Here is a 27,604-nt window from a genome sequence, read left to right on the forward strand (position 1 = left end):
GAAAAGAGAGAAAAAAAAACTTTTTGTACCGAAGGAATCAACAGCCGCCATCTTGTCGTGGCTCGGAATTAGGATTTCGGTAGATCACAAATTTTTATTTAGAAATTGAGCATCCATATCGAGGTTTGACGGCAAACTTCCCCTGAAAACGAAGTATTTTCACCTTTTCTGAAGTATTTTTGACGAAAAAACGGGAATTCGATCGGTCGTCGTCGGCAAGAAAACCCCGTATATCTCATTTCCCCTTAAGTGCGGCGCTCGAGTCCCTATCGCCGTTCGGAGCAGTATATTGTTTACCGGGGATAACCGGAGAAGAAACAGCTTGTTACTGACAATTTTGCAAAAAATATATATTATTTTGCAGTTGTGCATTTTATGGAGCTTCAAACCATTTTTGCATGAAGACATTTGACGTCATAAAAATGAGCTGTTTGAACATCTAAAATTAAAGATTTATGGGACAGGAATACAATCCATGTTAATGTTTTTAGATTTAATTTTAACGTACATTTTTCATGGGATTTTTTTTATTGGGGTTATTTAACGATAATGTGGGTGTTGGTTGTTGGATTATCATGGGTTGAATGGCGGTGGCGAAGCGGGGCGCTGTTGCATCTTTTTTGAAAATCTCACCCTCACTGGTTGAAAATTAGCCAGTTAGCCAACGTTAGCGAGCAAACCGCTTGCTAACGTGCTAACTAGAGAAAGGTGGAGGTTGTCAGAACAACCTGTTCTGTCCCAGGAATTTCATTTTTTTCAAATAATTAAATAAGAAATCCATTAAAGATCACAATGGCTGAAAACCTGCTTGACGTCGGACCTCCCAACTCAAAGCGACCGAAGCTGAATTCACCTGCGCTGTCAGCGTCAGATGGACCAGGTAAGGAAGGCCCACAAACCAACTTAACCTGCTAGCTACTTTAGTTAGTAAAATGTTATTTGTTTTTTTATGACTTGTTCTGTGTGTCCAGATATTTAGCTAGCTAATGTTAACTAGTTATTCATTCAACTGACGTTTTGGTCATTCAAACAGCTGTACAAAGCAGTTAGCAAACCTTAGTTAGCTAGCTTGGCCGCTAACAAAACTTTGTTGCCAACGTTACGCGTCCATCCCTGTCATTTCTGACATGTTGGAAAACAGGGCTAGCTATTTTAGTTTTGTAAAGGCTATTGTTAACTAAAGCAACACTTAACTAGCTGATGCTTAGATATCCAGCTAGAGACATGTTTAGCAATTGCTTGATCTGCTATGTCAACATGGCTACCCTTCAGCGCAAAGTAGCAACATACTTGTCGAAATATCATTGGTGACAGCCTAAATCAGGGATGGGCAATTCCAGACCTCGGGGGCCTGATTGGTGTCACTTTTGCCCCAACTGACTCCAATAATCAACTAATCATGGTCTTCAGTTTAGAATACAATTAGTTTAATCAGCTATGTTTCCAAGGGATGTGGGGAAGAGTAACACCACTCCGGCCCCGAGGACGGGAGTTGCCCATCCCTGGCCTAAATCATGTCAGATACTCTGTTGAAAACTAACCGTTATACCCCTATCAAAATGGAATGACGTTATTATAGGGATTGGGGACTCTTCTGGGTGCTAAATTATGTTCATATTTACCTTTGTCAAACATCTTGATAGCAGGCCTTTATCTGCAGAAACATTTTAGGCACAGTCTTCCACCCTGCTGCATGCCTAACTGGCTGAGAGTCTTGGTTCAGAGTAGGCCAATTCTGATGCCATGGTCAGATTCAAGTAATTTAACCATAGTCCTATCATGTCCCACTCTCATGCATTTGATTGCATGTTGTGTCAATGTCATAAAATGCAGTCTTATGTCCCAATATCTTGACAGTTGTCACTTTTCATTGCTATATCATGTTCCATATCTGTTCATATGGGTTTCCCACTGCTGATAGAATACACTTGTAGGGCCTACCTCTAAAATGTTCTAGATAAAAAGTTACTGAACCAGAATGTTAGGATTGTAGTTATGAATGCACCATGCCTCTTTCACTATATTGGCTACAGAGACAATAACCAAAGCAACACATCTGCTGATTGCAATGTCCATTACTTTCTTTGGTGATGACCATGTTATTCACACACAATCCATTGCAAAATCCCCTAATGCATCCAACCCCTGCTATGTTATTATCGACCCCAAGTGTTCAATCTCCAATTGCCATGTTAGCCCAGCAGAGCCTGGAAGCGTGGGAACACTAGGGGCTGTTAGCAGTAAATTACCCCAGACAAGGTGTGCATTTTCCCCCTTAGTGTCTGCGGTCATGCCTGGAGAGCCCCATAGGAGCATCCCCTGCCCTGACTTTGGGTCCCTGCCGAGAGGCCCAGTTTGGGTTGCACATCACTCCCATGGTGAATGGGGGGGTGCGCCTTTCATTGAAGTCACAGAGTGCAAACACGTGCCCCTCACCCCCTATTCAGGCCATCTGTCACCCCAGCAGGGTCCCATTGCCCCCTCCCCCCTCAATTCCCCTCATCACCAATACTTTAGTCAGTGGGTGTGTGCCTTACTAGTGCACACACTGCCCACATCTTGATGTAGCCAGCTCTAGGCTTAGCTACTCTCACGGCAGGCCGTTGTAGTAAGTCATGTGTGTTGAACAGCACCATAGCGGGAAGGAGGTTGGTTCATTGTTTGCTGGCTATTTACTGGCTTGGTTTATATCTCATCTGTCATTCTCTAGAGTTGTTAGTGAAGAGGCATAGCTCTGCTCATTCAAATTAACTCATTCAGAAATTACTATGCCAAAGTATACATTTAATTTTAAAAAACAGGCTAATACGTATCCGTTTGAGTCTAATTGTAAAATCAGTAATTAGTAATGACAGTTGGTGTTAAATGGGGGGAATCTAAACATTTACATATCGCAATATTATTTTTGGATGATATTATATTGATATTTGACTCCAAGTGTCAATTTGTAAAATAGAGAAATATATTTTGCTCCTGTAGGTAGCATTAGCTAGCGCTAGTCGGCTGTACCTGCGCCTATACGGCTGTATTTTACATCCTATAGCTTGTCCTCAACCTTTTTAAATAGTGAGCTAACATGTTTTCAGCACCTTTGATTTATCACAACCTTGTTTTTTCATGCTGTCTATTGTCTCTGCAGCAAACATTCAGTACACGGAGTGTACAAAACATTAGGAACACCTTCCTAATATTGAGTTGCACCCCCTTTTTCCCTCAGCACAGCCTCAATTTGTTGGGGCATGGACTCTTCAAGGTGTCGAAAGCGTTCCACAGGGATTCTCGCCCATGTTGACTCCAATGCTTCCCACAGTTGTCAAGTTGGCCTGTGTCTTTTGGGTGGTGGATCATTCTTGATACACATAGGAAACTGTTGAGCTTGAAACCCAGCAATGTTGCAGTTCTTGACACACTCAAACTGGTGTGCCTGGTACCTACATGTTTTTGTTATTCACCCAATGTTCGCTGTGCCGATGGACCCATAACATTATTGGGTTTTTAAAACAATACAGCCATAACAATTTATGTAAAAATACTTATTGTTGACTTACCTCTGCTAGGTCACATTCATCAATAAAAGGGCTACCGTAATTTCTGGACTTAAGCGCACCTGAATATAAACCGCACCCACTGAATAAAAACTTGTAAAAAGTATTTTGTACATAAATAAGCCGCACGTGCCTACCGGTACATTGAAACAAATTAACTTTACACAGCAGTCCAGCCTTTCGAAACCCGTTGACGATAGTGGATTTTTTGACAATGCTCCACGCTGTCAGCAGCTCTATTTCCTTTTCCAACAGCCAGATCGATCGCTTTTAACTTGAAAGCTGCATCATATGCATTTCTCAGTGTCTTTGCCATGATGAGGGTGACAAAATGACTACCGTAATCAGAATGATGGGAAGTTTGAGAGCGCTCGATTTACATCACATTATGTGACGGTGCTCAGTTTTTTGGCGGCATGAATCTTGTGAAAGCGGGAAAAATCCATAAATTAGCCGCGTCATTGTATAAACCGCAAGGTTCAAAGCGTGGGGAAGAAGTAGCGGATTGTAGTCGGAAATTACGGTATTTGTTTTGGATAAAGGGTGATTTTCGTAAACTAAAATCTATTATAATCAAGACATGGGTGGACTAAATCATGTTTGTCTTGAGCAAATATAAATGAAACAATGTTATCACTTGATGGTTATTGCTTTGTACTCAACAAATTGTAAGGACAAATCTTACATAACAGTATTTTATGGAAATGATAAATGAGTCTCGTTGAACACAAATTAAGGCCAGTCTACACACCACATGAGGGACAGAGTTTTACTGTGTGTGTGTTGCAAATGTATTTCTTGCAGTTGATGCATGTACTGTCTTCCTGTCCTTGGGTCCACACACATTGCAGAGCTTCTTGTTGTTACCGGCTGCAATCTAGAATGATGAAAACCCTTAGTTCAGGAATTTTACTAACATCTCACTCACTTATATGGTTACAGCAGGCCAAGGTAGGATAGTCAGACACACACACCACTCACATGGGGCACCAGCGTCCTCCTCCTGAATCCTACTCACAATGGCTGCAGAAGCTGGATTCATTGGGATATGTTGCCTCTGGATTTGAGGTCTTACCAATGCCTTGCCCAGCTCTTCAAGAAAGAGCTGTCTCCTCTGGAGCTTCCCTCTGTTCCAATCTGGGTTCAACGCCATCCAGATGACAAACGTGTTGAGATGTCTAAGATGTTGAAGACTATCACAAGTGACCAGCGTAGGGTTCTTTTGCAGTTGTAGCCAGTCACCAGCTTGTCTAAATTGTCCACCCCTCCTTTTGTGGCATTGTAATCATTATGATTCCTGGTTTTTGATGTTCCTGGCCACAGCTTCTCCCCATCCCTATGCAGCGTATTCATGAGTACCACATTTTTGCCTTTCTTTGGCATGTAGAACACTAGGGACGTGTGGGCCTTGAACACGAACTTAGAGGAATTGATAGGCCTGTTCCATGTATTCAAGAGCTGAGTTGGAAGCTCTGGCTTTTTTTTGTACTGTTCCTACCATCGTCAGCTTCCTCGTGAGGAGCTCCTGTCCCAACCTGTGCGAAGTAAATAAATAAAAAAGTTATCCAATGTGATATCATGGCCACGGAGTCCCTGTGTCATGTCCAGGACATCCCACATCCCTTGGTTCTTCTCAGGGGCTCCTCGATCTGGCTTCCCTGTGTACACTTTCACGCATATGATGACGCAGAATCACAGGCAGCCCAGATCTTGATTCCATTTTTTGCGGGTTTAGATGGTATGCACTGCCTGAAGGGGCAGCGGCCTCTAAATGTCATAAGCTGCTCATCAACTGTAACGTCGGGCCCAGGGACGTAAAACAGGGGAAGGTGGTCCACCCACTTGTCCCACACTGACCTGATTGCAGCTAGCTTGTCTCTCTGCCGCCGAGCTGGTCTGATTATCGAAGCGGATACTCCTGGAATGTTTGGGGAAGTTTTCCAGAGCCGTTGCACAGAAAAAATCTCTGCCAGTTTCTGCATCCCAAAGGGGTTCTCTGGATTCCCATTGGATCTGAACACCAGCAAGGATAAGAACCCCAAAGTAGGCATGTAAATGAGTTTGGTCCACCCCTTTCCAAAAACACGCCTCCCCCCCCCAAATTAGTGCAGCCCAGAATGATTTTCTGGGTGGTGTCTGAGATGAACAGTTCAAAAGAAAACTACAGTGCCTTGCGAAAGTATTCGGCCCCCTTGAACTTTGCGACCTTTTGCCACATTTCAGGCTTCAAACATAAAGATATAAAACTATTTTTTTTGTGAAGAATCAACAACAAGTGGGACACAATCATGAAGTGGAATGACATTTATTGGATATTTCAAACTTTTTTAACAAATCAAAAACTGAAAAATTGGGCGTGCAAAATTATTCTGCCCCTTTACTTTCAGTGCAGCAAACTCTCTCCAGAAGTTCAGTGAGGATCTCTGAATGATCCAATGTTGACCTAAATGACTAATGATGATAAATACAATCCACCTGTGTGTAATCAAGTCTCCGTATAAATGCACCTGCACTGTGATAGTCTCAGAGGTCCGTTAAAAGCGCAGAGAGCATCATGAAGAACAAGGAACACACCAGGCAGGTCAGAGATACTGTTGTGAAGAAGTTTAAAGCCGGATTTGGATACAAAAAGATTTCCCAAGCTTTAAACATCCCAAGGAGCACTGTGCAAGCGATAATATTGAAATGGAAGGAGTATCAGACCACTGCAAATCTACCAAGACCTGGCCGTCCCTCTAAACTTTCAGCTCATACAAGGAGAAGACTGATCAGAGATGCAGCCAAGAGGCCCATGATCACTCTGGATGAACTGCAGAGATCTACAGCTGAGGTGGGAGACTCTGTCCATAGGACAACAATCAGTCGTATATTGCACAAATCTGGCCTTTATGGAAGAGTGGCAAGAAGAAAGCCATTTCTTAAAGATATCCATAAAAAGTGTTGTTTAAAGTTTGCCCAAGCCACCTGGGAGACACACCAAACATGTGGAAGAAGGTGCTCTGGTCAGATGAAACCAAAATTGAACTTTTTGGCAACAATGCAAAACGTTATGTTTGGCGTAAAAGCAACACAGCTCATCACCCTGAACACCATCCCCACTGTCAAACATGGTGGTGGCAGCATCATGTTTTGGGCCTGCTTTTCTTCAGCAGGGACAGGGAAGATGGTTAAAATTGATGGGAAGATGGATGGAGCCAAATACAGGACCATTCTGGAAGAGAACCTGATGGAGTCTGCAAAAGACCTGAGACTGGGACGGAGATTTGTCTTCCAACAAGACAATGATCCAAAACACAAAGCAAAATCTACAATGGAATGGTTCAAAAATAAACATATCCAGGCGTTAGAATGGCCAAGTCAAAGTCCAGACCTGAATCCAATCGAGAATCTGTGGAAAGAACTGAAAACTGCTGTTCACAAATGCTCTCCATCCAACCTCACTGAGCTCGAGCTGTTTTGCAAGGAGGAATGGGAAAAAATGTCAGTCTCTCGATGTGCAAAACTGATAGACATACCCCAAGCGACTTACAGCTGTAATCGCAGCAAAAGGTGGCGCTACAAAGTATTAACTTAAGGGGGCTGAATAATTTTGCAGTTTATTTGTTAAAAAAGTTTGAAATATCCAATAAATGTCGTTCTACTTCATGATTGTGTCCCACTTGTTGTTGATTCTTCACAAAAAAATATAGTTTTATATCTTTGTTTGAAGCCTGAAATGTGGCAAAAGGTCGCAAAGTTCAAGGGGGCCGAATACTTTCACAAGGCACTGTATGTCCTGCACATGTGTAACTGCCATCCGCGTCAATGCGGAATTGACAGAGACATGATCCTGATTAATTCTTGATCTTCCAAAGTGGAAGACGCTCCATGCCAATGTTATTTCTAAGGCCCTCTGAGTAGAGATTATTTTTTCCCCCATGCTGATTGATTGTCGTAAGGAGCCACACATGCAAAGCTATTTGTTGTCCCTCCCCCAATTTCCACCTGGCTGGGGTAGAGTTTCAAAATACTTTTTAAAATGTAGTTTTTTATATAATGTATTGTAATAACATTGTGCAGGTTCCCGCAAGACTTTGTATAGTTTCACACATTACAAAGGGTAAAGAGTGCTAGAAAACCGGCAGGGAGACAGACAGGTTCTTGGTGCTATATTGAAACAGCAGGCCCAGGGAGGAGGAAGACTGAGTGAAGGCACATAACAAACATTTTTGTTAAATTTTTACTTGTGTTCACCAACACACACTTTCCCACACTTTTCCAGTGGACCCGAACACCACATATGTAATATAAATGTGTAGTGGGCCCTCAAATGAAAAATGTTCTTTCAGATGTTCTTCAAAGAAAGTAAGCCAAGGCCAATGAGTCTCAAACTCCCATTAGACAGCTCTGTCAAAATACTTTGTTACTCACCAAAATGTGGGTTTCAATGATCAACTGTCTTAATCTACAGCCGGTAGCTATGTACTTCCAAAAAAAGGTCTATATAAAAATTGACAAGCGACAGAGAAATGTCCACTTCGTCACTTCCAGTGTATTGAGCTGTTTTAGACTTCTGACATCTAGGTGGCCGTAATGAAGGTGCTGAATCGGATTTTATTCAGTTGCTTGTAAATTTGTATTTAGACTTTTTGGAAGTACATAGCGTAATGGGAGTAAATGAAGATCGTTGCTCATTCATATTTGGTGAGTAACACTTATTTTGACATAATGCTTGCAGAGCTGTCTAATGGGGGTTTGAATCTGAGACACATCATACTCATCGTCAAAATCTCTAACGTGCAGATACTGGGGCAGACTACTTTATTTTTACCTTTATTTAACTAGGCAAGTCAGTTAAGAACAAATTCTTATTTTCAATGACGGCCTAGGAACAGTGGGTTAACTGCCTGTTCAGGGGCAGAACGACAGATTTGTACCTTGTCAACTCAGGGATTTGAACTTGCAACCTTTCGGTTACTAGTCCAACACTCTAACCGCTAGGCTACCCTGCCGCCTGATACTATGACTAGCATGATATTCCATTCCACTGCTTTAACGAGAGGAGCCCTCTGTCAGCATGCTCCCTGCTCTCCAAATGGCACATTTAGGGCCCACCCGTGTCACATACTCATGACACACTTAGTAATGTAACCTCCGAGGAGGGGTGGGTGGGTTGTCACACGTATGACAGTGTCTTTTTGCGCCGGCTGAGCCTGGCCCATATTACAGCCTAATTGGCAGTTTTAAATGCCAGTCTGCAGTCACTTCACACGTTTTAAGCCGTTTATATTTAAGCCTCACCGTTCCCTTTCATTATATAGCAGATATTGCAATGTTTGCGTCTCCCACTCACATCGGTCAGTTCTCAACTTGAAAAGAGAGAGGAAGGGATGAATGAAAGACGGACAGGGGAAAAGATGCCGTGTTAAAGTGGACATGGATGGCGTAAGAAACCTTCGCTAAAGAAAATTTGAACCGCTCTTGCATCGCGTTCAATCTGATAACAGCAGTGGTCTTCCAGGGCTCCTGACTGAACATTTTACGACCCTTTGACTTGTGTCGCAAGTTAAATTTTTAATTGGTCGCATTACACGCTCACCTCAGTCCAAACTTCCTATTTTTACAGGCTATTAAAACAATGATGAAACGGTAATGTGCATTATCCTCAATTCCTGTAGTAAAAGTATCTGCCCTGCCCCTGTTTCGCTGAGGCCTGCTGGCAAGCCACTCACTCCCTCTCCCTGTGCTCTGGGATAAAAAAAAAAGTGTTCTAATTGTAGGTTGTAACATGTTAAAATGCAATTGTGGGAAAAACACAGCTTTAGAAGCAATTACTGACCCTTTTTTTTAATTTATTTTTATTTTACCTTTATTTAACCAGGTAGGCAAGTTGAGAACAAGTTCTCATTTACAATTGCGACCTGGCCAAGATAAAGCAAAGCAGTTCGACAGATACAACGACACAGAGTTACACATGGAGTAAAAACAAACATACAGTCAATAATGCAGTATAAACAAGTCTATATACAATGTGAGCAAATGAGGTGAGAAGGGAGGTAAAGGCAAAAAAGGCCATGATGGCAAAGTAAATACAATATAGCAAGTAAAATACTGGAATGGTAGTTTTGCAATGGAAGAATGTGCAAAGTAGAAAAAAAATGAAAAAAATAATGGGGTGCAAAGGAGCAAAATAAATAAATAAATAAAAATTAAATACAGTTGGGAAAGAGGTAGTTGTTTGGGCTAAATTATAGGTGTGCTATGTACAGGTGCAGTAATATGTGAGCTGCTCTGACAGTTGGTGCTTAAAGCTAGTGAGGGAGATAAGTGTTTCCAGTTTCAGAGATTTTTGTAGTTCGTTCCAGTCATTGGCAGCAGAGAACTGGAAGGAGAGGCGGCCAAAGAAAGAATTGGTTTTGGGGGTGACTAGAGAGATATACCTGCTGGAGCGTGTGCTACAGGTGGGAGATGCTATGGTGACCAGCGAGCTGAGATAAGGGGGGACTTTACCTAGCAGGGTCTTGTAGATGACATGGAGCCAGTGGGTTTGGCGACGAGTATGAAGCGAGGGCCAGCCAACGAGAGCGTACAGGTCGCAATGGTGGGTAGTATATGGGGCTTTGGTGATAAAACGGATTGCACTGTGATAGACTGCATCCAATTTGTTGAGTAGGGTATTGGAGGCTATTTTGTAAATGACATCGCCAAAGTCGAGGATTGGTAGGATGGTCAGTTTTACAAGGGTATGTTTGGCAGCATGAGTGAAGGATGCTTTGTTGCGAAATAGGAAGCCAATTCTAGATTTAACTTTGGATTGGAGATGTTTGATATGGGTCTGGAAGGAGAGTTTACAGTCTAACCAGACACCTAAGTATTTGTAGTTGTCCACGTATTCTAAGTCAGAGCCGTCCAGAGTAGTGATGTTGGACAGGCGGGTAGGTGCAGGTAGCGATCGGTTGAAGAGCATGCATTTAGTTTTACTTGTATTTAAGAGCAATTGGAGGCCACGGAAGGAGAGTTGTATGGCATTGAAGCTTGCCTGGAGGGTTGTTAACACAGTGTCCAAAGAAGGGCCGGAAATATACAGAATGGTGTCGTCTGCGTAGAGGTGGATCAGGGACTCACCAGCAGCAAGAGCGACCTCATTGATGTATACAGAGAAGAGAGTCGGTCCAAGAATTGAACCCTGTGGCACCCCCATAGAGACTGCCAGAGGTCCGGACAGCAGACCCTCCGATTTGACACACTGAACTCTATCAGAGAAGTAGTTGGTGAACCAGGCGAGGCAATCATTTGAGAAACCAAGGCTGTCGAGTCTGCCGATGAGGATATGGTGATTGACAGAGTCGAAAGCCTTGGCCAGATCAATGAATACCGCTGCACAGTAATGTTTCTTATCGATGGCGGTTAAGATATCGTTTAGGACCTTGAGCGTGGCTGAGGTGCACCCATGACCAGCTCTGAAACCAGATTGCATAGCAGAGAAGGTATGGTGAGATTCGAAATGGTCGGTGATCTGTTTGTTGACTTGGCTTTCGAAGACCTTAGAAAGGCACGGTAGGATAGATATAGGTCTGTAGCAGTTTGGGTCAAGAGTGTCCCCCCCTTTGAAGAGGGGGATGACCGCAGCTGCTTTCCAATCTTTGGGAATCTCAGACGACACAAAAGAGAGGTTGAACAGGCTAGTAATAGGGGTGGCAACAATTTCGGCAGATAATTTTAGAAAGAAAGGGTCCAGATTGTCTAGCCCGGCTGATTTGTAGGGGTCCAGATTTTGCAGCTCTTTCAGAACATCAGCTGAATGGATTTGGGAGAAGGAGAAATGGGGAAGGCTTGGGCGAGTTGCTGTTGGGGGTGCAGTGCTGTTGTCCGGGGTAGGAGTAGCCAGGTGGAAAGCATGGCCAGCCGTAGAAAAATGCTTATTGAAATTCTCAATTATGGTGGATTTATCAGTGGTGACAGTGTTTCCTATCTTCAGTGCAGTGGGCAGCTGGGAGGAGGTGTTCTTATTCTCCATGGACTTTACAGTGTCCCAGAACCTTTTTGAGTTAGTGTTGCAGGAAGCAAATTTCTGCTTGAAAAAGCTAGCCTTAGCTTTTCTAACTGCCTGTGTATAATGATTTCTAGCTTCCCTGAACAGATGCATTTCACGGGGGATGTTCGATGCTAATGCAGAACGCCATAGGATGTTTTTGTGTTGGTTAAGGGCAGTCAGGTCTGGGGAGAACCAAGGGCTATATCTGTTCCTGGTTCTAAATTTCTTGAGTGGGGCATGTTTATTTAAGATGGTTAGGAAGGCATTTAAAAAAAATATCCAGGCATCCTCTACTGACGGGATGAGATCAATATCCTTCCAGGATACCCCGGCCAGGTCGATTAGAAAGGCCTGTTCGCAGAAGTGTTTCAGGGAACGTTTTACAGTGATGAGTGGAGGTCGTTTGACCGCTGACCCATTACGGATGCAGGCAATGAGGCAGTGATCGCTGAGATCTTGGTTGAAGACAGCAGAGGTGTATTTAGAGGGGAAGTTGGTTAGGATGATATCTATGAGGGTGCCCGTGTTTAAGGTTTTGGGGAGGTACCTGGTAGGTTCATTGATTATTTGTGTGAGATTGAGGGCATCAAGTTTAGATTGTAGGATGGCTGGGGTGTTAAGCATGTTCCAGTTTAGGTCGCCTAGCAGCACGAACTCTGAAGATAGATGGGGGGCAATCAGTTCACATATGGTGTCCAGAGCACAGCTGGGGGCAGAGGGTGGTCTATAGCAGGCGGCAACGGTGAGAGACTTGTTTTTTGAGAGGTGGATTTTTAAAAGTAGAAGTTCAAATTGTTTGAGTACAGACCTGGATAGTAGGACAGAACTCTGCAGGCTATCTTTGCAGTAGATTGCAACACCGCCCCCTTTGGCAGTTCTATCTTGTCTGAAAATGTTGTAGTTTGGAATTAAAATGTCTGAGTTTTTGGTGGTCTTCCTAAGCCAGGATTCAGACACAGCTAGAACATCCGGGTTGGCAGAGTGTGCTAAAGCAGTGAATAGAACAAACTTAGGGAGGAGGCTTCTAATGTTAACATGCATGAAACCAAGGCTATTACGGTTACAGAAGTCGTCAAAAGAGAGCGCCTGGGGAATAGGAGTGGAGCTAGGCACTGCAGGGCCTGGATTCACCTCTACATCGCCAGAGGAACATAGGAGGAGTAGAATAAGGGTACGGCTAAAAGCTATGAGAATTGGTCGTCTAGAACGTCTGGAACATAGAGTAAAAGGAGGTTTCTGGGGGCGATAAAATAGCATCAAGGTATAATGTACAGACAAATGTATGGTAGGATGTGAATACAGTGGAGGTAAACCTAGGTATTGAGTGATGAAGAGAGAGATATTGTCTCTAGAAACATCGTTGAAACCAGGAGATGTCATTGCATGTGTGGGTGGTGGAACTAATAGGTTGGATAAGGTATAGTGAGCAGGACTAGAGGCTCTACAGTGAAATAAGCCAATAAACACTAACCAGAACAGAAATGGACAAGACATATTGACATTAAGGATAGGCATGCTTAGTCGAGTGATTAAAAGGGTCCGGTGAGTGGAGAGGTTGGTTGGTGATTTAGACAGCTAGCCAGGGCATCGGTAGCAAGCTAGCATAGGATGGAGGTCTGTTGTTAGCCACCCCTTACGTTCCGTCAGTAGATTAGTGGGGTTCCGTGTGGTAGAGGGGATTAATCCAAATCACACAACAACAACAAAAATAAAAACAATAGATAGTTATAGAGGCCCAAGAAGAAAACATAATAATAATAATAAAAAAATAATAATAATAATAATTGTTTATTCAGATAGCAGCCGGTAAGACAGCTAACGGTTAGCAGGCCGCAGATGAGCGTTCAGGTAACGTCGCGACGGAGGAGCCAGCCGAATAACTCCATCGGGTAGATAACGTCGGCAGTCCAGTTGTGAAGGCCCGGTGGGGCTCCGCGAAGGCAGTAAAACAGGTCCGGATAGGTGACTGCAGCCCAGGTGTGATTGATGGAACTCAGGAGTGATTGACGGAGCTTGCTAGCTCCGGAATAATTGATGTTTGCTCCGGAATCGACGAAGGCCGATAGTCACACGGATAGCAGCTAGCTAGCTGTGAGATCCGGGTATGAATGTCCAGAGAGCAGTCGAAATCCAGGGACATGGAGAGAAAAATTGGTCCGGTATGTTCCGTTCCGAGCCGCGCCGTACAGAACTGGCGATAGATTTTCGAGCTAAAGGATAGCTGATGACCACAAACCGTGGTTAGCTGAATATTAACGATTTGCCAGTAAAGGAGCTAACTAGCTTCTGAACTAGCTTCTGAACTAGCTTCTGGATTAGCTTCTGGCTAGTTTCAGGCTAGCTTCTTGGAGTTTCTGGCTAGCTTCTTGGAGGATTACAGAGGTAAATAATACTTTTTTATAAATATACATTGGTGAGGCGGGTTGCAGGAGAGTGTTTTGAAGATGAGTTGATGGAAAATAAAAATAAAATGTATGTGAAAAAGTTGTAAATATATATATATATATACAGGACACGACAAGACGAGGACAAAAGACGTCTGAACTGCTATGCCACCTTGGAGAACATTTTGAAGAGGAGATTCTCAGATTTTTGTAGGTGTACTATTTCTCTCAACAATTAATATGAAATAGCTCTATAGCAACTACTTTAGAACCAAGATATTTGATATGGCTTTGATACAGAGCGTAGAAAATGTATGGCAAATGAAGCTGGGCGATATGGACAAAATCTCGCAATAAATTGCCTGTTTTTTGCGATAATGATAAATCAGCCATTTTAACTTTTTTAGGGAGGTGCTACAGCTGGACGACATGGACAAAACATAAAATTGCGTTTTAAATGTCACTATTTTGCTCGATAACAAAATCGACGATAAACTTTTAATTACTTTACATTAGGGCCATGGTTCTAGACCGTTTTTTTCCAGTGCCAAGTAAGACAACTGAGATGGTAGCCTATCAACAAGTAAGACAACTGAGATGGTAGCCTATCAACAAGTAAGCTATTTCATCTAACATATCCAAGAAATGCATGATTGATATTTCAATGTGCAACCTGTCAAAATAGGATCCAGAATTCAGATTTATTTTGGACTTTTCAGAGTTTGCCAACATCTTTGTACACATTGGCCCATATAGGCTATATTTTTCAACACCTGAGGAAGTGGGAATTTTAAAACACAATGTCCCACAAAAACTTTCCAGTGCTAGGCCTTCTTGATATCGGTCTATTTACCGCAAATGGCACTGTACAGCCTACTCTGGTTGAGAAGTGGTGCCACGGACTCGATATTAACAGGTGAGGCATGCGTGATATCCTCACAGAAAGCTTAGACTAGAACAACAGTAGTTGCTTTAAAACCTTTTTCCCGCAATAGTATTTTGAGCAATGGTCATTTGCTTGTGCTTCTCAGAATGCATCTCTCCCTCCTCTGTGTCAGTGGGGGGAGGGAGTGGGAGTCAGCAGCCAACAGCAAAACGGAGAAGGCAGATATTTCATAGCAGGAATCAACACAATGAGTATATTACTGTTGTTCTTAAACCATTGGTCAATCTACAGGAACGTTGTGTAGCAAAATCACCGGAAATGACCGACTTAAGCAAAATGCTTCAGTAAGAGGATAGCATTGTCAGTCATTTTCGGTTTGTCTCAGCTCTAATAGAAAATACCCCAAATTCTCGTCCCAAGCAAATAAGCCTTGTTCATCCATCATGTTGTAGTCCCCTCTGAATACCTGAAAAGTACTTTTCATTTGTGTGAATGGTTTTGGAGAAGGGATGGTGCCTGAATAGCCTAGTTTTGCTAGTCTCCAAGTTTTGACATCTGGTTTAGTTGGGTCATTAGCCCCTTTGTGTTGAAATGGACACTCTTCTTGCTCTATTTCATGCTCTTGCAATCTACTCCAGCCAGGAAATATAAAGTCAGCACAGATCCCATCGCCAGCTCCCTGCTGCTCAAAGGATGGCAGAGGTGTGTATATGCGTGTGTGTATTTTAGGGGACATAAAGTAGTCTGTGTGTAAGAGGGAGATGCAGGAGGAGTGTGTGTGCTCTGCTCATGCAGGCTGTGAAAATAAGCCATGCTTGACTTGGTGATTGACCGACCGGGACATTGTGTGTGTGAAGGCGCCTGGCTCGGACAGAAAACTGCCACTCACTGCTGGCCTCAGCCACTAAGCTTAGCAGAGAATATACAGCTGGATGGAGCTAGAGACGGAAAGTGAAGAACCTAGAGGGAGAAATAGTGGTGAGAGCAAGTGGCTAAGAGCAGAGAACCTTGAGAGAAGTGGTGGTGAGAGCAAGTGAAAGGAGGAAGAGCTGAAGGGAGAGCACTAGAAAGACAGTGAGTAGAAAAGGAGGGAGTGATATTTAGGAAGTGGGAGAGCCAGGGCTACAGTTGAAGTCGGATGTTTACATACACTTAGGTTGGAGTCATTAAAACTAGTTTTTCAACCACTCCACAAATGTCTTGTTAACAAAATATAGTTTTGACAAGTTGTTTCGGACATCTACTTTGTGCATGACACAAGTAATCTTTCCAACAATTGTTTACAGACAGATTATTGCACTTACTGTATTACAATTCCAGTGGGTCAGTGCTTTTAAACAGCTTGGAAAATTCAAGAAAATTATGTCATGGCTTTACAAGCTTCTGATAGGCTAATTGACATAATTTGAGTCAATTGAAGGTGTACCTGTGGATGTATTTCAAGGCCTACCTTCAAACTCAGTGTCTCTTTGCTTGACATCATGGGAAAATCAAAATAAATCAGCCAAGACCCCAGAAAAATAATTGTAGACCTCCACAAGTCTGCTTCATCCTTGGGAGCAATTTCCAAACACCTGAAGATACCACGTTCATCTGTACAAACAATAGTAGACAAGTATAAACACCATGGGACTACGCAGCCGTCATACTGCTCAGGAAGGAGACGCGTTCTGTCTCCTAGAGATGAACGTACTTTGGTGAGAAAAGTGGAAATCAACCCCAGAACAACAGCAAAGGACCTTGTGAAGATGCTGGAGGAAACGGGTACAAAGTATTTATATCCACAGTAAAACAAGTCCTATATCGGCACAACCTGAAAGGCTGCTCCGCAAGGAAGAAGCCACTGCTCCAAAAACCGTCATAAAAAAGCCAAAATGTTTAGTCTAAATATTAGCTAGCTGGCAAGCATTTATGATGCCAGCGAAACATGTTCGTCACGCTCAAAGAACATATTTCCCCCAAAGTTAAAATGACAAGGTACATCTCGTCCCCAAAACACAAGTTTTCTGTAGACTTGTGGGAGGAGTGCTGATGACGTCGCCCACTGTATACGCTTTCAGGAGCCTGATTTGCATCAACTGAGAAATCTGCACACAGTGCATCCCTGACCACCTCCTGAATTGGTCAGCTAGATCAGACCACAAAGCAACTTTTGTGCGTCTAGACTAGAGGTCGACCGATTAATCGGAATGGCCAATTAATTAGGGCCAATTTCAAGTTTTCATAACAATCTACCGATCTACCGATCAGTATTTTTGGGTGCCGTTTTTTTATATATTTTTTAAAAGTATTTTTTCTACCTTTTATTTAATTGGGCAAGTCAGTTAAGAACACATTCTTATTTTCAATGACTGCTTAGGAACGGTGGGTTAACTGCCTTGTTCAGTGGCAGAACGACAGATTTTCACCGTGTCAGCTCGGGGGATCCAATCTTGCAACCTTACAGTTAAGTAGTCCAACGCAATAACGACCTGCCTCTCTCTCGTTGCACTCCACAAGGAGACTGCCTGTTATGCGAATGCAGTAAGCCAAGGTAAGTTGCTAGCTAGCATTAAACATATCTTATAAAAACAATCAATCAGAATAACTAGTTAACTACACATGGTTGATATTACTAGCTATTATCTAGCGTGTCCTGTGTTGCATATAATCTGACTGAGCATACAAGTATCTGACTGAGCGGTTGTAGACAGAAGCAGGCGCGTAAACATTCATTCAAACAGCATTTTCGTGCGTTTTGCCAGCAGCTCTTCGTTGTGCGTCAAGCATTGCGCTGGTTATGACTTCAAGCCTATCAACTCCCTAGATGAGGCTGGTGTAACCGAAGTGAAATGGCTAGCTAGTTAGCGCGCGCTAACTAGAGGGACGGAAGCTATACTGTTTCACTGGCAATACTAAAGTGCCTATAAGAACATCCAATAGTCAAAGGTTAATGATATACAAATGGTATAGAGGGAAATAGTCCTATAATAACTACAACCTAAAACTTACCTGGGAATATTGAAGACTCATGTTAAAAGGAACCACCAGCTTTCATATGTTCTGAGCAAGGAAATGAAACGTTAGCTTTCTTACATGGCACATTGCACTTTTACTTTTTTCTCCAACACTTTGTTCTTGCATTATTTAAACCAAATTGAACGTTTCATTATATACTTGAGGCTAAATTGATTTTATTGATGTATTAAGTTAAAATAAGTGTTCATTCAGTATTGTTGTAATTGTCATTATTACAATTATTATTTTGCTTTTTTTTGTTTTGGTCATCCAATCTGTATCGGCGTTGAAAAATCATAAATCGGTCGACCTCTAGTCTAGACCCGTCTTTTCAATGCGCTCTACGTATTCTGATAGTCACACAAGTGTGAAGTGTAGACACAACCAAAGTCACAGAATTGCACTTGATCCAGCCAGATAAACTCAGCTACTGCTCTGTTCAATATTTGGACTTCTTTTGAGTTGAGTTAACAATGCAGATTTCTGAAAGCTAACGCAAACCTCGAGGCTACGTTAAGATGGGGTTAAATTCCTAGAAATCAGGAGAAAAGAGAAGGCGCTCTGAAAGCAACACTCTTCAGGAAACTCTAGCACTGGTGCAGGATAAGCAGTGGTTTCTTCAGGAAGTGTTGTTTTGCTTAAACTTCTTGGATATAGGGGGTGCTCTTTTAATTTCTGGATAAAAAATTGCCTGTTTTAAGCGCAATATTTTGTCACGAAAAGATGCTCGACTATGCATATAATTGGCAGCTTTGGAAAGAAAACACTAAGGTTTCCAAAACTGCAAAGATATTATCTGTGAGTGCCACAGAACACATACTACAGGCGAAACCAAGATGATACCTTAACCAGGAAATGGGCAGAATTTTCGAAGCTCTGTTTTCTATTGTCTCCTTATATGGCTGTGAATGCGCCGGGAATGAGCCTGCCCTTCCTATCGTTTCTCCAAGGTGTCTGCAGCATTGTGACGTATTTGTAGGCATATCATTGGAAGATTGGCCATAAGAGACTACATTTACCACGGGTCCGCCCAGTGTCCTTTGTGTAAATTCGTGTGTAATCTTCAGCCACAGGCATTTTCTCCTGGGATTCAGAGGGGATAGCAGACTTACACGAATGATATATCATCGAAGAGATGTGAAAAACACCTTGAGGATTGGTCCTAAACAACGTTTGCCATGTTTCAGTCGATATTATGGAGTTAATTTGGAAAAAAGTTAGACGTTTTGAAGACTGAATTTGTGTTTTTTTTTGGTAGCCAAACGTGACGCCTCAAACGGAGCAATTTCTCCTAAACAAATCATCTTTCAGGAAAAACGGAGCATTTGCTATCTGAGAGTCTCATTGAAAACACCTGAAGTTCTTCAAAGGTAATGATTTTATTTGAATGATTTTCTGTTTTTTGTAAAAATGTTGCCTGCTAATGCTAACGCTAAATGCTACGCTAACAGCGCTAGCTGTTACAAATGCTTATTTTGCAATGGTTGAGAAGCATATTTTGAAAATCTGAGATGACAGTGTTGTTAACAAGGCTAAGCTTGAGAGCTAGCATATTAATTTCATTTGCGATTTTCATGAATAGTTAACGTTGCGTTATGGTAATGAGCTTGAGGCTGTATTCACGATACCGGATCCGGGATGGCTCGATGCAACAGGTTAAATCGTCAGTGTATTCTGTTATTTTTTTTACATGAAAAGGGTCAATATCAAAGATGGCAATAAAAAAAATAAAAAAAGTTTGATCTGCACAGGCATGGTCGCAATTGGTCGGAGCTTCTCCCGTAACATTCCAAGCAATCTAAACCATTCGGCTTTGAGACTGGGTAAAATCCATAACTGCATTTTATCAACCCTTAAGTAAATTTCCACAGCCCTGCAGAAATATAATTATCAAGTTCTGTTTGGGTTAATTTGTTGTATCCACTGAGTCTCATCCCCTGTCATGTCTTCAATTGTCTCCCTCCACCACAATTCCCAGTCACACTTCCTGATGATGTTACCCAAATACTCTTCCCCCTTCTCCCTTCCCTATGGGGAACCAACATTGAGTGATGCAGTGATTATGTATTTTCACTGGCTGTTTAACTGTCAAAACACGCTTTCTGACAGTGTTACCCAAATACGCTTGCCCCCTCCCTTGAGTGATGCTGTATTTTCACTGCCTGTCTAACTGTTAACTGTGTTTGTCAGGTGGCACCAACACCCTCCTCATTTATCACTCATTTATCACTCTTCTTAAATATCATCCTCCATCTCTCCTGTTTTTTTTGCTTCTTCACTGTGTGGTGTGGATCAGCAGTAGACTCACCAAGCAGCGCTCGCGAGTTAATGCGTTAGCTCATTAGCACGTTGCGATGGAATCAAGTGTGAGGTGAATGTATTGGGGCTGGGAGATGGAATTGGGAGCGACAGCAGACCTGCCAACTTGCACGCGTTTTGTATACCATGCTTGCATGCAATTTGAGGTCAAAGTGCACTGGTATGAAAAATACACAGAAATAGACTAGTTGGCACATTGTGGTTTTTGACTCAACCGTCTGAAGTTGGAGCTGAGCCAATCAGAGGACTTGGGCGAGGACAAAACTCTTTAGCTCTGGCCTTCCCCCCGTAGTTGTAGTACTATCAAAGATGGAGGATAAATGAAAATAGTTCATTCAGGCCGTTTACCATTAGTGATGCACCGATATGACGTTTTGTCCGATAACGATATCCAATATTTTCCTTGCCCCCAAAAAACGATACCGATATTTACAATTTTAGTGGCCTTTGAATCATTCTAGTACAGTTAAATAGTTAACTTCTTGGATATAGGGGGCGCTCTTTTAATTTCTGGATAAAAAAAGTGCCCGTTTTAAGTGCAATATTTTGTCATGAAAGATGCTCGACTATGCATATAATTGGCAGCTTTGGAAAGAAAACACTCTAAGGTTTCCAAAACTGCAAAGATATTATCTGTGCGTGCCACAGAACTCATGCTACAGGCGAAACCAAGATGATACTTCAACCAGGAAATGGGCAGAATTTTCGAAGCTCTGTTTTCTATTGTCTCCTTATATGGCTGTGAATGCGCCGGGAATGAGCCTGCCCTTCCTATCGTTTCTCCAAGGTGTCTGCAGCATTGTGACGTATTTGTAGGCATATCATTGGAAGATTGGCCATTCCAGGGGTCCGCCCGGTGTCCTTTGTCTAAATTGGTGCGTAATCTACAAGCTGCACGCAGTCATCCAGTGATTGAGAGGAGAGAGAAGGCTTTCAACGAACGATATATCATGAAGAGATGTGAAAAACACCTTGAGGATTGATTCTAAACAACGTTTACCATGTTTCAGTCGATATTATGGAGTTAATTTGGAAAAAAGTTCGGCGTTGAAGACTGTTTTTTTTTTTGGGTAGCCAAACATGACGCACCAAACGGAGCAATTTCTCCTAAACAAATGATCTTTCAGGAAAAACTGAGCATTTGCTATCTGAGTCTCCTCATTGAAAACATCTGAAGTTCTTCAAAGGTAATGATTTTATTTGAATGATTCTGGTTTTTGTGAAAATGTTGCCTGCTAATGCTAACGCTAAATGCTATGCTAGTTGCGCTAGCTGTTACACAAATGCTTGTTTTGCTATGGTTGAGAAGCATATTTAGAAAATCTAAGATGACAGTGTTGTTAACAAAAGGCTAAGCTTGAGAGCTAGCATATTAATTTCATTTCATTTGCGATTTTCATGAATAGTTAAGGTTGCGTTATGGTAATGAGCTTGAGGCTGTATTCACGATCACGGATCCGGGATGGCTCGACGCAAGAAGTTAACACACATGGACGCAGCGGTCTAAGGCACTGTAACACCGTGCAAGAGGCGTCACTACAGTCCCTGGTTCGAATCCAGGCTGTATTACATCTGGCCGTGATTGGGAGTCACAGGGCGGCGCACAATTGGCCCAGCATCGTCTGGGGTAGGCAGTCATTGTAAATAAGAATTTGTTCATAACTGACTTGCCTAGTTAAATAAAGGTTACACACACACACCACACTGACCAAGAAGTTATTTTGTTGGCATTTACGTATGTCCCCATTACCAGTAAAACACAATCAAAATCTATTTCTTTCACTTTTTTTTTTTTTTTTTACCTTTATTTAACCAGGCAAGTCAGTTAAGAACACATTCTTATTTTCAATGACGGCCTGGGAACAGGCACTTACTTGCTGTGCTGTTCCGTTATTAATTTGTTCAATTTCATTCTCAACCAGGATTTCTATGGAATGCTGTTTGTGTCTTTGCGTGTCAAAAAAGATAACACTATTTGACGTGTCAGGTCCTGAATATGACTGTCACATAATTTTACGCGTTCATACATTTTTTTAATGTAGTTATTACACATTGATTAAACTCACTCAGATTTCATATTGTCACAACGATTAATCAATACGTGTGCTATGATACTGGTAAAGTTGTCTCGCGCACTGTTACGAATCCCTTTTGGCCCGACAGTCTAGGGGGGATGGTAATGAGACCCGTAACATAACTCATGTAAATTATAATTGTGACAAAGTAAAAGTGTGAACGAAATAACCAGGACAACTGAAATCTACCGTCAAACTCAAGGTTTATTTGTAAACACACGGTAATGGGGGGAGCAGGAAAAGGGGCCGAGCTGGACCCAAGGAAAGAAACAATAAGTATTCAAAAACACCCCTAAGCTAGACTAGCCTACTTTAACAACAGCTAACTAACTAACCAAAAATACAGTGGGTGGTCCGCCCAGTTCTAACTAGTGTATTTAACAAAGTCTACCTACGGGTAGTGTATGCCCATGGGCGACTTGTCTTGGTTTCCCCTTTTCCCACCAGCAATCAAACACAAACACCATAACCAAAAACAATACTCACAGGTGATGACAAAGTGCTATGGAGGTGCTCAAACAAAAGAGAGGTTAATACACAAAGAGAGAGTGAAACACAGAGACCTACAGACATGGCATTTACAGAGAGATTGAGCTCTAGAGCAAACTACTGACAGGGTTTTTAAACCAAGGGAAAGGAACTGTGATAGGGTAAGAAACAGGAGGAGGTGTGTCGTCTGATTGATGATTGGATTGGTGACTGATTGGGGAGTGATGATTTTCACCTGTGAGGGGAGTAGGAGAGAAAAGAACACAGGATACACACACAGACACAGGATACCTGTATCCGTAACACGCACCTACAGTGCTGGTCATTAAAAAAATAAGCTAGCCAGTTCATGGATGCAAACAATGTTTTCCCCAAAAACATAGCAAAACGACATGTTTCTGTAGCTAGTTAGCTATAGTTAGCTAGCTAACTATAGCTAGGTGTCATCTAAAATAACCCTAATTTATAAGACAGTTCTTATTTGCTTAATGGTGGTCGGACCCATCTATGTGCAGCTAGCCACAAGAAGGATTAGCCACAACTGTGTACTTTGCGGTTAGCCTTCAAAATACAAGTATGTCATTGATAGTGATGCAACTGAATACAAATAGTAGAATTATGTCATAATGGAATAGATAATGCTAAACGAGGTTGGAATTTTATATATAATCAACAAAATACATTTTTGTTAATTTGACAATCTGAAATCAGTGGATTTATGATACTTCAGAATTACATTGGGGGCAAACTTATTTCACTGTACAGTCTTACCCCAATTTCATTGATCCACAAACCATAGGTATCAGTCTACTCAGTGACACCCAGAGAACATAAGCGTTGTAGTTCTTATTGCGGGACTCTGAAACAACTGTGAGTTTAGCCACATTTATTGTCAACCTATGTGTACTGAACAATATTCCCGAGGAAAAACAATACTGCGTGGATGTTTTGGACTCTGATAACTCTGAGGAAGTAGTTGGGAGAAAATGTCTTGGGTATTGAGTAGACTGATACCCTGTTTCATTGATTCCCCATACTTAGTTAATCCTTAGGTGTACAGTGCAATATGAATGTCAATACACACAATAGGCTGACTGGGGAGGTGATTTCTCAGTTGATTTCTCAGTCTCGCGATAAGAGCTATGACACTAATATTTTCTTAAACTCTTCAGTTGTGTTCTGTGGGTGTCACCGAGTAGACTGATACCTCATTTCATTGCTTCACATTCCATCTTTGTTGAACACCATCTGGTCTAAATATGGCATGATTCCACCAATTGTAACCTTCTCAATCACATTCAAAGGGGTACTTTTATTTTGAAGGCAAACCACAAATTCCACTTGTGCCTAGCTTCACAACCCGGTCCGGTCGATCCTTGCTGGCTGGCTGCTTATAACGTTAGCTTTTGGCAACAGTGTTAAGTAGCTGGCTAGCCTTTTTTATGAACGGAAGTTCAATTTTAATCGTTGAACAAGTGGCTATCTAGCTAATACTTACTCACAAGGATTAATTGCTAAGAATAATACAAATGACTGCAGTTTCCACTGGTCATTGTTTTCAGGCTGGTTGTATTGGTGCTAGCTAGGTACCAAGCTATTCAGAACACACAACATTCTATCGTAGAACTGTGTTATTTGACTGTCTTTTTTTTTTTTTTACATGCAAAGACCCAAATGGCGTTCCATAGTAGTATTTATTTATGCATGTTGTCCAGCATGACAATGTCACCAGCCATACTGCTCGCTCTGTGCGTGAATTCCTGCAAGACAGCAATGTCAGTGTTCTGCCATGGTCAGCGAAGAGCCCGGATCTCAATCCCATTGAGCACGTCTGGGACCTGTCGGATTGGAGGGTGAGGGCTAGGGCCATTCCCCCCCAGAAATGTTTGGGAACTTGCAGGTGCCTTGGGGGAAGAGTGGGGTAACATCTCACAGCAAGAACTGGCAAATCTGGTGCAGTCCATGAGGAGGAGATGCATTGCAGTACATCATTCAGCTGGTGGCCACACCAGATACTAACTGTTCATTTAGATTTTGACCCCCCCCCACGTTTCTTTTTTTGCTGAGTTTAGGTATGCACGTCATACCGTGCTTTGACATCGGTTTTGCACATTGGCGTTAAACAAGACATTGGGCTGATACCGATGTTGGCATTTTTAGCTAATATCGCCCGATTCCTATATATTCACTGATATGTCGTGCATCCCTATTTACCATTGCGAAAACATTGTCAGTTCCTGTCTACTTAAGGGGATGGCTCTCACATGGACACCAATGCGATAGCAGCTGGGTCTGATCTGCTCAGTTCTTTGACTTCAATTGAACCAGGAAAAACCAGCGCAGTGTTTTCTATCTTCCTCCCGAGCTGGATGGCAGCTCTCCACTTCATCCATTGATACTGCTGTTGTGTGAGGGGGAAAAGGGTAGGGAAAATGGAGAACGAACTGTTTGCTATTTTACCCAAAATTGTTTGTCAACCACTTTCGTAGTTAGCTACAGTGTTTAGACAACTAGGCAAGAACACTTTCTTTCCCAGACATGCTGTGATCTCAACGGTTGTATGCACGAGTGCGTGTTCGAGAAAGGTGTTGTGGTAGTTCAGTTTTTCGCCGCTACTTGGATGGAAACAGACGTGGCAGAGAGCTGTTCCACAAATACCGCTCCGTCCTTGACAAAGTTACTGTATACTGTTAAAGACCTAGTAGACCTATGTTAATGAATCAGTTGTTGATCTGTTCTCTTGATGTAGCTGTGTGTCAACCATAGTAGTGTGATACTAGATGTCATAATAGTTAGTTCGCCAATAACCAGGCATAATGGTTGCCTAGTAATCAGACCTAACTTGAATGACTAAGTCAGGGATGTAGATGTGAAACTAACTCCTATAGGGCTACTTCAGTTGTTTCATATTCCAAATAGCATACAGTAAGCTACTACATTGCTTCCAGTGATTTAATCATTTAGAATTTTCTCCCCAAACAAAATGAAGCCTGTTTACTTTTTCACTAGACTATGCACATAAAAGCACCTACATTAATTATTAATTAGAATAATCATTACCCCTAAATTGAACCTAGAAAAATGTCATTGAGACAACCTCAATTTAATTTGGATCGAACACAGTACTTCTGTGTTTGATATAATTTAAGCCTCTTAGTTTCAGGAAATGGCAGTTACAGGTTTTTCAAAAATGCTAAATACTCCAACTTCCTAAGGGGAAGTTGACTGACATGCACTGGACCTATACCCTACCCAACCTTAGGCCTACATCAGCACCACCTTGTCAGAAAATCCTGGTGAGAGCCTACCATTCCTTCTGCGGCAGTCTTCTGTCACATTATTAGACAAAAACAGTGCATTTGCCTATGATTTGAGCAGTGTGGTGTCGCGGGGCCCGGGGGTGCCCCCACTGCGCTGAAGTTGTTCTCCATAAAAATGATTTAGGATTTGCAGGTCTGCGATAGGCTGGCTGAAACTGTACTTCAATGGCACTTACACAGACAGGAATATCAGCCCATGATTTTTCATGATATCAATCCATATTATTAACCTGTTTTTCTCTCTCCCTCTCTCTTCCTCTTCTACAGTGGATCTAGGCTCCTTATCATGGGACGACCTGGAGAACGACCTGCCAGATGAGCTGATCCCCAACGGAGGCTCTGGCCTGGGGGGTATGACGGGGGGCGGAATGCCCTCCAATGGGGGTAACGTCAACCCTGGGGGTCCTGGACCTCTGGGCTCCAAGGTCCCGGACGCAGTGGCCAAGCACAAGCAGCTGTCAGAACTCCTCCGGGTGGGTAGTGCCTCTGGTCTCATCGGGGGTGCTGGAGGAGGAACTCAGCCCAGTGGCATTGGGGGTCAGCTGGGTGCAGCACACGGGAAGAGCTCCTTGGGTCAAGGGTCGCCGAAAGCGGGGACCGGACAGAACTTCAACCAGTCTCTGGGGGGCCATGCCGGGATGTTAGGTCAGGGTGGGCAGCACCAGCCGGGCCAGGTGATAAACGGAGGCCTGGGGCTGGGTCCTGGAGGTGGACGAGGCCGGGGTCAGTACCAGGCCATGCAGGCGGCACCAGGAGGAGGAGTGGGCAGCTCGCTGGCAGAGACCCTCACACAGCAGGGCGGGCCACAGGTGGGCGCTGCCACCCTGAACGTTGCCGCCGCCTCCCAGCAGGCGGGCAACATGAACAAGGTGAGTCACAGGGCTGAGAGACTCACACAAACTACACTACACACACAAACTACACTCTTAATCATAGAGAGGCATGTATGAAATGTCTGTCTGTGACAGAAAGACAGGTCTTAAATGTGCCAAATGGTCAGAGAGCAGCGATATCTCTTTATAGCTCTTCTTTGTGTGTGTTGAATCATAATTTGTACAGGATCATCCATGAATTCTCAGCTTTGGTGCTAGTTACTGTGGCACTGTGTAGAACAGATCCATCCTGATTGGGTGATAGCTCTCTGATACTGCTGGGTACTAAATCGGAAACTAATAAATGCCCTCCGCATGGTCCGAACCATTAAGAAAGAATCATGTCACATATGTTGCGGTCATGTTGGGAACTCGGAAATACAACCCTTTTACTGGGAAAAATGCATGTGAATGTCCCACCAACTCGTAATGCCCAGACGGCATCCCTATCCGGGTCCTCGGAGCGTGTGCGAACCAGCTGGCTGGTGTGTTTACGGACACATTCAATCTCTCCCTGCCCCAGTCTTCTGTCCCCACATGCTTAAAGATGGCCAACATTGTTCCTGTACCCAAGAAGACAATAGTCATTTACTTCAGTTACCATTGCACTGTAGCACTCACTTCTCTCATCATGAAGTGCTTTGAGAGACTAGTCAAGGATCATATCACCTCCACCTTACCTGTCACCCTAGACCCACTTCAA

At 42.8% G+C, this 27,604-nt stretch overlaps 1 protein-coding gene across 1 annotated transcript; it reads left to right on the top strand.

Annotated features, from left to right (window-relative positions):
• On the top strand, nt 1-27,604 carry LOC116355343 (CREB-binding protein-like). The gene is made up of 2 exons (XM_031798733.1): nt 1-880; nt 26,297-27,604. The coding sequence occupies exons 1-2, from the start codon at nt 793-795 to the stop codon at nt 26,977-26,979; spliced, it is 771 nt and encodes a 256-aa protein (XP_031654593.1). The 5' UTR covers nt 1-792; the 3' UTR covers nt 26,980-27,604.

Source organism: Oncorhynchus kisutch, linkage group LG20 (assembly GCF_002021735.2).
Source record: "Oncorhynchus kisutch isolate 150728-3 linkage group LG20, Okis_V2, whole genome shotgun sequence".
Lineage (NCBI taxonomy): Eukaryota > Metazoa > Chordata > Actinopteri > Salmoniformes > Salmonidae > Oncorhynchus > Oncorhynchus kisutch.